Source organism: Panulirus ornatus, chromosome 17 (assembly GCF_036320965.1).
Source record: "Panulirus ornatus isolate Po-2019 chromosome 17, ASM3632096v1, whole genome shotgun sequence".
Lineage (NCBI taxonomy): Eukaryota > Metazoa > Arthropoda > Malacostraca > Decapoda > Palinuridae > Panulirus > Panulirus ornatus.
This window is the reverse complement of record NC_092240.1, coordinates 16284271-16296480: the sequence shown is the minus strand read 5'-3', so window position 1 is coordinate 16296480 and position 12210 is coordinate 16284271. Positions and strand designations below refer to the sequence as shown.

Here is a 12210-nt window from a genome sequence, read left to right as displayed (position 1 = left end):
ACATATTCATACTTGCTCACCTTTATCCATTCCCGATGCCATCCCGCCCCACAGGAAACAGCATCACCTCCTACATCAGTGAGGTCATGCCAGAAAAAAAAAAAAAAAAGGCCACATCTGTTCACTCTCATTCTCTAGATGTCATGTGTAATGCACCTAAACCACAGCTCCCTATCCACATCCAGGCCCTACAGACCTTTCCATGGTTTATCCAGGACATTTCATGTGCCCTGGTTCAGTCCATTGACAGCATATCAACCCCAGTATACTACATTGTTCCAATTCACTCTATTCCATTCACAGCTTTCACACTCCTACATATTCAGGCCCCAATTGCTCAAAATCTTTTTCACTGTATCCTTCCACCTCCAGTTTGGTCACCTGCTTCTCCTTGTTCCCTCCACCTATGACACATATATCCTCTTTGTCAAACTTTCCTCATTCATTCATTCCATATGTCTAAACAATTTCAAGACACCCTCTTCTGCTCTTTCAACCACACTCTTTTTATCACCACACATCTCTCTTACCATTTCATTACTTACTCCATCAAACCACCTCACACCATATATTGTATTGTCCTCAAACATTTCAATTCCAACACATCCACCCTCCTCTGCACAACCCTATCAATAGCCCATGCCTCACAGCCATCATTTTTGCTCTCTGAGATAATGTCTCTCTTTCCACACATTCTTCATCACTCCCAGAACCTTCGCTATCACCCCTACCCTATGACTCACTTCCACTTCCATGGATTCATTCACTGCCAAGTCCACTCCCAGATATCTAAAACACTTCACTTCCTCTAATAATTTTCCATTTAAATTTACATCCCAACTAAATTGTTCCTCCACCTTGCTGAACCTAATAACCTTGCTCTTATATACATTTACTCTCAACTTTCTCCTTTCACTCTGTTTTCCAAACAAGCTCACAAACTTCTGCAGTTTCTCACTCGAATCACCCACCAGTGTTGTATCATCAGCAAACAACTATTGACACTTCCCAGGCCCTCTCATCCCCAACAGACTGCATACTCTTTCCTCTCTCCAAAACTCTTGCATTTACCTCCCAAATTACCCCACCCATTAACAAACTGAACAACCATGGTGACATCACACACCCCTGCTGCACACTAACCTTCACTGGGAACCAGTCACTCTCCTCTCTTCCTACTAATACACAGGCCTTACACCCTTGATAACAACTTCTCACTGCTTGTAGCAGCTTACCTTCCACATTATATATTCTTAAGACCTTCCACAAAGCATCTCTATCAACCCTGTCATATGCCTTCTCCAGATCCATAAATGCCATCTGTTTTTCTAAGTATTTCTCATATACATTCTTCAAAGTAAATACCTGATCCACACATCCTCTACCACTTCTGAAACCACACTGCTCCTTCCCAATCTGCTGCTCTGTACATGCCTTCACCTTCTCAATCAATACCCTCCCATATAATTTTCCAGATATATTCAGCAAACTCATGCCTCTGTAGATTAAACACTCACCTTTATCCCCTTTGCCTTTGAACAATGGCAAAGTTTAATGATTCTCTCTCACCCCAATTCTCATTTGCTGTCTTTCTCATCCCTTGCACCTTCCTCTTGACCTCTTGCCACTTTCTCTTATACATCTCCCAGTCATTTGCACTCCTTCCTATTAAGTACCATTTAAATGCCTCTCCTTTCTCTATCACTAACAACTTTACTTCTTCATCCCACCACTCACTACCCTTTATAATCTGCCCACCTCCCACCTTTCTCATGCCACATGCATCTCTTGCACATGCCATTACTGATTCCTTAAATACATCCCATTCTTCACCCACTCCCTTCACTTCATTTGCTATTCTACACTCAATCTTTCATGGTATTTCTCCACACAAGTCTCCTTTCAAAGCTCACTTACTCTCACCACTCTACTTCCCTACATTCTCTCTTCTTTGAAAACCTTTGCAAATCCTCACCTTCATCTCTGCAAGAAAGTGATTAGAAATCCCACCAGCTGCCCCTCTCAGCTCATTTACATCCAAGTCTCTCTTTTACATGCCTATCAATCAATACATAATCTAATAAAGCCCTTTGACCATCTGTCCAACTCATATATGTTTACTTGTGTATATATCTCTTTTTCAACCTGGTATTCCCAATCACCAAAGTTTTTTCAGCACACAAATCCACAAGTTCTTCAACATTTCCATTCGCAACACTGAATACTCCATACATAACAATTATACCCTCAACTGCATCCAAATAACCCATCACTAGTACCCAGTCTCGTGCATCAAAACTACCGACACACTCCTTCAGCTGCTCCCAAAACACTTGCCTCCCATGATCTTTCTTCCCATGACCAGTGCATATGCACCAATACTCACCCATCTCTTAACCATCCAATTTCAGTTTTACTCTCATCAATCTAGAATTTACATTCTTACACTCTTATCACTACCTCCAACAACTCTCGCTTCACGAGTAGTTCTACTCTTCCTTAGCTCTTGGCCTCTCACCAACCCCTGACTTTACTCCTAAAATGTTTTCAAACACTCTTCCTCTTTACCCTTAAACCAGAACATCCAGGTTTCTTTCCTCAAACATACACCCCCAATCCGAGCCTTCAAGGAGGATGAGCACTCCCCACTTGACTCCTTCTGTTTCCTTTTTTAGAAACTGAAATACAAGAAGGGGTAGGTTTTCATCCCTCTTTAGTCGCCTTCTTTGACATGTGGGGAATACGGAGGTAGAATTCTCTATCCCCTACTTATGCACTATTATAAAAATGTATCGCCTAATTCAGACTGTTATGATAAAGTTCTTGACACGACATTCTTAATATGTTGGAGAAATTGTCATTCTTGTAGCTCCCAGCACATTTACTTTTAGAAATCAGAAGGCTGTGGCTTCAAATATTTACAAGATTAGGTACATTACAGTTATTCCGTAAATGCAATAAGAATCACATAAGGATCCTGAGGTCTGTGTGTTCAATGTTTGGTACTCAGTTTATTTTGAAGCTTTGCATATTACTCAGGAAAATTACTTCATAGTTCTAAATAGAGATGTATGCTATTTCTGGTGTTTAAGACTTGCATCCCATTGCATCTTTCTCACACCATTCCAAAATCTTTCTGCACTAGCTTTAACATTTGGGGCATATTGTGTTTAGAAATAAAAGGAAAAATCAACTACAGTATTTATTTTACAAGAATAATTTGAATTCTACTCTAATGTAGTTCCAAATGGTTTATATCTATAATTGCCATTCCCTGTGGGAATTCTCCCTTGGGGGAGGCCATGACAAAGTCTCTATAACAGGCAAACTCTAGTGCCACTTCTTAGCTTTCAGTGCCTCATCCTAAACAGGCCACTAAAACAGGGCAACTCTGGTGCAGTGTTTCCTGAGGCTCCTGCCTAATGTTCCTATCTTGTGTTCTAAGCCACTATTTGTACCTAACATTCTCACTTAATGTTCCTACCTACTACTTCTGTATAATATTTCTACTTAATGCTCATGCCCAGTGTTCCTACCTACATCTTCTATCTATTGCTCCTACCATTTTGCCAAAAGGCAGGGATAGTGAATGGTGCTCACTGCAGGAAAATGTTAGGTGTTATGTGTGACAAGGAGAGATTGCATGTTTGTGGACAGAATGCCAGCAGTCCACATGTGAGAGAGGCAGAAAGAAAAGACACCTACCTGGGTCAGAAGAGTGCTTCTTGACAACCATTGAAGTGCTGGCTTACTATGCAGCCATCACTAACCCTCTCAGGACTCAGGTGGGTGGTACTGGTAATATACCTCCTGGTGGTGGATGCTTACCAACTACTACCTAGTGGCAGATTGCAGAAAGAAACTCCAGGACCTTGAGTCAGAGTTAGGAAGCATGTTTTATAAGAAGAAAGTTGAGAGTAGACATGGATAAGGCATGAAAGTTTGAGCTTACAGTCTGAATGGAGAGGGACTGGAGTGCTTCTGGCACCTAGGAACAAAGGTCCTCAAATATGACTGTGATTACAGAGGATGCTGGCTCAGGAGACAATGTGTCCATTATCATTCCCATCGAGGGAGCTACTGACTTATTCATTGTGACAGTTGGTCGATCTCTTGCTGTGATCCATTGGTCTCCCAGTGACCCTGACAACCACACAGTCAAGGTGAAGACTGTTCTCCACACTGTTGATGCCCACTTGCCTAACAATCGTTTTAATGATGGCAAGTGTGATCCACAAGGTCGACTGTGGGCAGGTAAGGTGAATATTTGCTTATCTGTTCCTTTATTTGTAGTCCATATAAATTATTTAGAACCAGATTTACAACCCAGAGAATTAGTATATCAAATTGTCAACTTCAATTAATTTGTGTTTAAGTGATTCTGGAAATAGTGTTTAAGGTCATGGCTACTTAGCTCATTATGTTACTCAGTACGTACTGCAGAAAAATACATTATTTGTGAAAAGTAAGGTAACCAGTAGCTTATTCCCAAATGACTTTTTCCTGAAAACTTGGTGGTCTTTCATATTCAAATATTAACTGGTTAATTGGTCTACCATAAAATGTATACCAACAGATTAATCATATGATGCCCTTGAAAAAAAAAATCAATTGTAATAACTATAATCACAAAATCCATTATAAATTCATGGCACTATTTCAAAGCTCGTTTTAGTCAAGATACAGCACCCAAATGCATTCATAATGATTTCTCAAGCATGAGTGAGTAGCCTGCATTATCTACTACAGATTTTGGTCATACTAGTATTTCCTTTAAAAAGGGATGCTTCTTTAGGTGATGTCATCGAAGTTTCTTCTTATAATATTTCCACAGAAGGTTGACATAAAAATAGGTTTTCTTGTATACTTTAATCAATTTAGATGGTGTTCATTGCAGTCTAAGAACTATTTCATTACTGAGTGTCATCAGTTTCAATGTTCATGAATAAAAAAAAATTACATTAAACTTACATTTATCATATTCTGTACACAAGTGTTTTGCCTCTTTGTATACTTTGGAGAAAAGCCAGTGAAATCACAGTGCAGTATACTAAGGATGATTTCTTGGGCCTCTATATACAGGTTGTACCTTCTTAATTAGGCAAACTTTGGACCTGGCCATTACCAGACTACAGAAAATATTAAAAAACAGAAATTGACCCCTTTAAAGACCCTTGGGTGAACACTCCTACCAATTACTATCAGCTTGGCTTTATGCCTTCCTGCAGCATTGCTTCAATCAAGAATAAATACTCTATCTTTGGAATTCTTATCCCCAGATGGAGACTCCTCAATATCTTGGGCAAGGATTTTTTGTGGCATATGATGCCAATACAGGGCAGATTCGTCAGCATTATACACTTGTTTTGGGGCTATAAGAAATTAACAGGGCTCTTAATTAGCTGTAGTGTAAACAGATTTTGGCACCTTAGCACTGCTAACAATGCCGCCCTAGTGGCAAATCCACAAACTAATGGTGGCAGATTCAAAATGTGCCGGATCATGGGAATTTTTGGACTACAGAGTGCCGGATTAGAGAGGTACAACCTGTAACAACAAATTTGTGGCATAGTAATCTAAACATTATCATTCCATATTTAATTTATGACTTCTTTAGGATGAGTTATCCTTATATCAAAATGAATTTTTATCCATTTGATTTACTTTCTTCTAAATTCATTACGCTGGTGATTATATGTCCAAAAAACTAACAACATATTTCTATATTTAACAATATTATCATCTACTTTCAAAATACCAAAACCTTTAATATTCTCACACAAGGTACATATGCCTGTGAAAAATTATCTGGCGAGCCAGTCAAGCATATGGGCTCTTTGTACTGTTTGGATGTTGATCTTACACTTACTGACAGGGTTAACAAGGTAAGTGTAAGCCAGAATTTTCTTTTAAGAATATGATTCTCAAAGATATAATAGTTTAAAAAAATTTCTGGTACAGCATTAACATAGACCTCAAATAGAACATTTGTAAATATAGTGAGTTGATGCATGGTATGACTGGAGTGAACTTGTTTAAAATTGAAAGAAAAAGCTATCTGGATGAAGTAATGAAACAAATGATTTAATCATACATACCTTGAAAATTAAGTCATGCAACTCTGGATGCACTATGCAGGAGGTGGGTTGTGGTTGGATGAAGCCATCCAAGATCTATAGTGTGAGGTGTGTGTGTATTGTGTGGTAATAGTCTGGTTGAGTTTAAAGCCATGTTGTGCTGGTGAAAGTGGGATATTTTGCTCGATTCAGTTGTGGATCATTTATTCAGATATTTGGATATAGAAAACAGAAATTATATAGGGCACTATGAGAGGAGCAGTTGGATGGTTTGGAGAGAATCAGGATCAGTATTAGGTTTACAAGTTGTCCAGCTTATAAACTCTTCTTGGCTAACTTCAAAACTTTGCCCTACGCAGCAATGTTGGTTCCACTTTCATTCTACTGTAGGTATTACTTTGATTTTTGTTCCTTCTTGTGTGTCCCCATTCCTGAGACCTTGCTTCTTGTGTGCCCCCAACACTAGCTAGACCAGGCAATACTCAGTAAGCTGTTGCATCACATGATTACTGTGTGGCCGTTGGCAACTCGAGGGTGGGCTATTGTGGTAATTGTTTGTCTCCCTACACTTTGAAGCTTTGGAACTCTCTACCTTCTCATGTCTTTCCTAACAACTATGACCTGGCACATTTAAAAAGACAGGTTTTTCACATCCTCTAGAATTCTTGAATACTTTTGCTTTTCTCTTCTTTCTCCCTTTCTTTAACCTCTCTATACATTTCAATCGAGGCACAGCTTGATGTGGACTTTTGTCTGTGACTGGAGCCTTCAATGCAAGAAAAAAAGGAAAGATATAATATCTATATTTATGATACATAATTGCTGTTTCCCACATCAGTGAGGTAACGCCAGGAAATAGATGAAGAATAGCTCATCCACTCACATACACATATGTATATGTGCCCACATACGCACATATGCATACATATACATATCAACATAAACATACACAGACATTACATACATGCACATGTACATATTCATACTTGCTTGCCCCCATCCATTCCTAGTGCCACCCCATCCCACAGGAAAACAGCATTGCTATCCCCCATTCTTCATTTTTTTTCCTGGCGCTGTCTCACTGATGCGGGAAATGGCAATCAAGTATAACAACAATAATAATAATAATAATATATATATATATATATATATATATATATATATATATATATATATATATATATATATATATATATATATTATATTATTATTATACTTAACCACCATCTCCCGTGTTAACAAGGTAGCGCAAGTAAACAGATGAGGAATGGCCCAACCCACCCTCATACAATGTATATACATAAACGTGAACACACGCACATATACATTTCAACATGTACATACACAGACATATACATATATACACATGTAAATATCCATACTTGCGGCCTTCATCCATTCTCATCGCCACCTTGCCACATACAAAATATGTTATACTTAATCACCATCTCCTGCATTAGCGAGGTAGTGCAAGGAAACAGACGAAAGAATAGCCCATCCCACCCACATACACGAGTATATATATAAATGCCCACACACACACACACACATATACACACCCATACATTTCAACATATACATACATATATATATATACATATGTACATATTCATACTTGCTGCCTTCATCCATTCCTGTCACCACCCTGCCACACATGAAATAGCAAGGTAATGCAAGGAAACTGATGAAAGAATGGCCTAACCCAACCACATACACATGTATATACATAAACACCCACACATGCACATAAACATACCTATACATTTCAACATATGCATACATATATATACACATGAAATAGCAACCCCCCCTAATCCACACATCCTCTACCACTTCTGAAACCACAAACCCCCCCTGATCCACACATCCTCTACCACTTCCAAACCCCCCCCCCCATCCACACATCCTCTATCACTTCTGAAACCACAAACCCTCCCTTGATCCACACATCCTCTATCACTTCTGAAAACCACACTGCTCTTCCCCAATCTGATGCTCTGTGCATGCCTTCACCCTCTCAATCAATACCCTCCCATATAATTTCCCAGGAATACTCAACAAACTTATACCTCTGTAATTTGAGTACTCACCTTTATCCCCTTTGCCTTTGTACAATGGCATTATGCATGCATTCTGCCAATCCTCAGGCACTTCACCATGAGCCATACATACATTGAATATCCTCACCAACCAGTCAACAACACAGTCACCCCCTTTTTTTAATAAATTCCTCTGAAATACCATCCAAACCCACCGCCTTGCCGGCTTTCATCTTCCTCAAAGCTTTCACTACCTCTTCTCTGTTTACCAAACCATTCTCCCTGACCCTCTCACTTCACACACCACCTCGACCAAAACACCCTATATCTGCCACTCTATCATCTAACACATTCAACAAACCTTCAAAATACTCACTCCATCTCCTTCTCACATCACCACTACTTGCTATTACCTCTACATTAGCACCCTTCACTGATGATCTCATTTGTTCTCTTGTCTTACACACTTTATTTGCCTCCTTCCAAAACATCTTTTTATTCTCCCTAAAATTTAATGATACTCACTCACCCCAACTCTCATTTGCCCTCTTTTTCACCTCTTGCACCTTTCTCTTGATCTCCTGCCTCCTCCTTTTATACATCTCCCAGTTGTTTACACTATTTCCCCGCAAAACTCATCCAAATGCCTCTCTCTTCTCTTTCACTAATAATCTGACTTCTTCATCCCACAGTTCACTATCCCTTCTAAGCTTCCCACCCCCCACGCTTCTCATGCCACAAGCTTATTTTGCACAAGCTATCACTGCTTCCCTAAATACATCCCATTCCTCCCCCACTCCCCTTACGTCCTTTGCTCTCACCTTTACCCATTCTGCACTCAGTCTCTCCATGTACCTCCTCACACAAATCTCCTTTCCAAGCTCACTTACTCTCATCACTATATTCACCCCAAAATTCTCTCTTCTTTTCTGTAAACCTCTGCAAATCTTCACCTTCACCTCCACAAGATAATGATGAGACATCCCTCCAGTTGCACCTCTCAGCACATTAACATCAAAAGTCTCTCTCTCACGCGCCTATCAATTAACATGTAATCCAATAATGCTCTCTGGCCATCTCTCCTACTTATATACGTATACTCATGTATATCTCTCTTTTTAAACTGGGTATTCCCAATCACCAGCCATTTTTCAGCACATAAATCTACAAGCTCTTCCCCATTTCCATTTACAACACTGAACGCCCCATGTACACCAATGATTCCCTCAACTGCCACATTACTCACCTTTGCATTCAAATCACCCATCACTATATAACTGGAGGAAGTGAAGTGTTTTAGACATCTGGGAGTGGATTTAGCAGCAGATGGAACCATGAAAGCAAAAGTGAGTCACAGCGTGGGGGAGGGGTCGAAGGTTCTGAGAGCGTTGAAGAATGTGTGGAAGGAGAGAACTTTATCTGAGAGAGCAAAAATGGGTATGTTTGAAGGAATAGTGGTTCCAACAATGTTATATGGTTGCGAGGCATGGGCTATAAACAGAATTGTGGGGAGGAGGATGGACACGTTGGAAATGAAATGTCTGAGGTAAATATGTGGTGTGAGGTGGTTTGATTGAGTAAGTACTGAAAGGGTAAGAGAGATGTGTGGTAATAATAAGAGTGTGGTTGAGAGAGCAGAAGAGGGTGTATTGAAATGGTTTGGTCACATAGAGAGAATGAGTGAGGAAAGATTGACAAAGAGGACATATGTGTCAAAGGTGGCAGGAACGAGGAAAAGTGGGAGACCAAATTGGAGGTGGAAGGATGGAGTGAAAAAGATTTTGAGCGATCGGGGCCTGAACATGCAGGGTGAAAGGCATTCACGGATGGAGTGAATTCGAACAATTGGGTATACTGGGGTAGATGTGCTGTCAATAGATTGAACCAGGGCATGTGAAGCATCTGGGATAAACTATGGAAAGTTTTGTGGGGCCTGGTGTGGTTTCGGTGCATTATACATGACAGCTAGAGACTGAGCGTGAACGAATGTGGCCTTTGTTGTCTTTTCCTAGCACTACCTTGAGTGCGTGCGGAGGGAGGGGGATGCCATTTCATGTGTGGCAGGGGTGGTGACGGGATGGATGAAGGCAGCAAGAGTGAATATGTACGCGTGTATATATGTATATGTTGAAATGTATAGGTATGTATATGTGCATGTGTGGGTGTTCATGTACGTATACATGTGTGTATGTGGATGGGTTGGGCCATTCTTTTATCTGTTTCCTTGTGCTACCTCGCTAACGTGGGAGACAGCGACGAGGTATGATAAATATAGATATTTATTCTATTTTATTATACTTTGTCGCTGTCTCCCACATCAGCGAGGTAGCGCAAGGAAACAGACGAAAGAATGACCCAACCCATCCACATACACACATGTATACGTACATGAACACCCACACATGCACATATACATACCTATACATTTCAACATATACATATATACACGCGTACATATATATATATATATATATATATATATATATATATATATATATATATATATATATATATATATATATATATATATTTATTTATTTATTTATTTTGCTTTGTCGCTGTCTCCCGCGTTTGCGAGGTAGCGCAAGGAAACAGACGAAAGAAATGGCCCAACCCACCCACATACACAATGTATATACATACACGTCCACACACGCAAATATACATACCTATACATCTCAATGTACACATATATATACACACACAGACACATACATATAATACCCATGCACACAATTCACACTGTCTGCCTTTATTCAATCCCATCGCCACCTCGCCACACATGGAATACCATCCCCCTCCCCCCTCATGTGTGCGAGGTAGCACTAGGAAAGGACAACAAAGGCCCCATTCGTTCACACTCAGTCTCTAGCTGTCATGCAATAATGCCCGAAACCACAGCTCCCTTTCCACATCCAGGCCCCACAAACTTTCCATGGTTTACCCGACGCTTCACATGCCCTGATTCAAATCCACTGACAGCACGTCAACCTCGGTATACCAAATCGATCCAATTCACTCTATTCCTTGCACGCCTTTCACCCTCCTGCATGTTCAGGCCCCGATCACACAAAATCTTTTTCACTCCATCTTTCCACCTCCAATTTGGTCTCCCACTTCTCCTCGTTCCCTCCACCTTCGACACATATATCCTCTTGGTCAATCTTTCCTCACTCATTCTCTCCATGTGCCCAAACCATTTCAAAACACCCTCTTCTGCTCTCTCAACCATGCTCTTTTTATTTCCACACATCTCTCTTACCCTTACGTTACTTACTCGATCAAACCACCTCACACCACACACTGTCCTCAAACATCTCATTTCCAGCACATCCATTCTCCTGCGCACAACTCTATCCATAGCCCACGCCTCGCAACCATACAATATTGTTGGAACCACTATTCCTTCAAACATACCCATTTTTGCTTTCCGAGATATGTTCTCGACTTCCACACATTCTTCAAGGCTCCCAGGATTTTCGCCCCCTCCCCCACCCTATGATCCACTTCCGCTTCCATGGTTCCATCCGCTGCCAGATCCACTCCCAGATATCTAAAACACTTTACTTCCTCCAGTTTTTCTCCATTCAAACTTACCTCCCAACTGACTTGACCCTCAACCCTACTGTACCTAATTACCTTGCTCTTATTCACATTTACTCTTAACTCTCTTCTTTCACACACTTTACCAAACTCAGTCACCAGCTTCTGCAGTTTCTCACATGAATCAGCCACCAGCGCTGTATCATCAGCGAACAACAACTGACTCACTTCCCAAGCTCTCTCATCCACAACAGACTTCATACTTGCCCCTCTTTCCAAAACTCTTGCATTCACCTCCCTAACAACCCCATCCATAAACAAATTAAACAACCATGGAGACATCACACACCCCTGCCACAAACCTACATTCACTGAGAACCAATCACTTTCCTCTCTTCCTACACGTACACATGCCTTGCATCCTCGATAAAAACTTTTCACTGCTTCTAACAACTTGCCTCCCACACCATATATTCTTAATACCTTCCACAGAGCATCTCTATCAACTCTATCATATGCCTTCTCCAGATCCATAAATGCTACATACAAAT

At 40.4% G+C, this 12210-nt stretch overlaps 2 protein-coding genes across 3 annotated transcripts in view; one reads left to right on the top strand and one right to left on the bottom strand.

The window, feature by feature from the left end:
• Window positions 1-12210, top strand: part of LOC139754582 (regucalcin-like) — a 68625-nt gene that overhangs the window by 21795 nt on the left and 34620 nt on the right. For both annotated transcript variants that reach the window (XM_071671978.1, XM_071671979.1), the window contains exons 3-4: window positions 4027-4254; window positions 5785-5885. In XM_071671978.1, the coding sequence (XP_071528079.1) occupies window positions 4027-4254; window positions 5785-5885 (329 nt within the window). The remainder of the gene's footprint in view (window positions 1-4026; window positions 4255-5784; window positions 5886-12210) is intronic.
• Window positions 4855-12210, bottom strand: part of LOC139754583 (protein SCO1 homolog, mitochondrial-like) — an 89189-nt gene continuing 81833 nt past the window's right edge. Inside the window, exon 6 of the mRNA XM_071671982.1 lies at window positions 4855-6843. The gene's annotated coding sequence lies outside the window, so the exon portion shown is untranslated. The remainder of the gene's footprint in view (window positions 6844-12210) is intronic.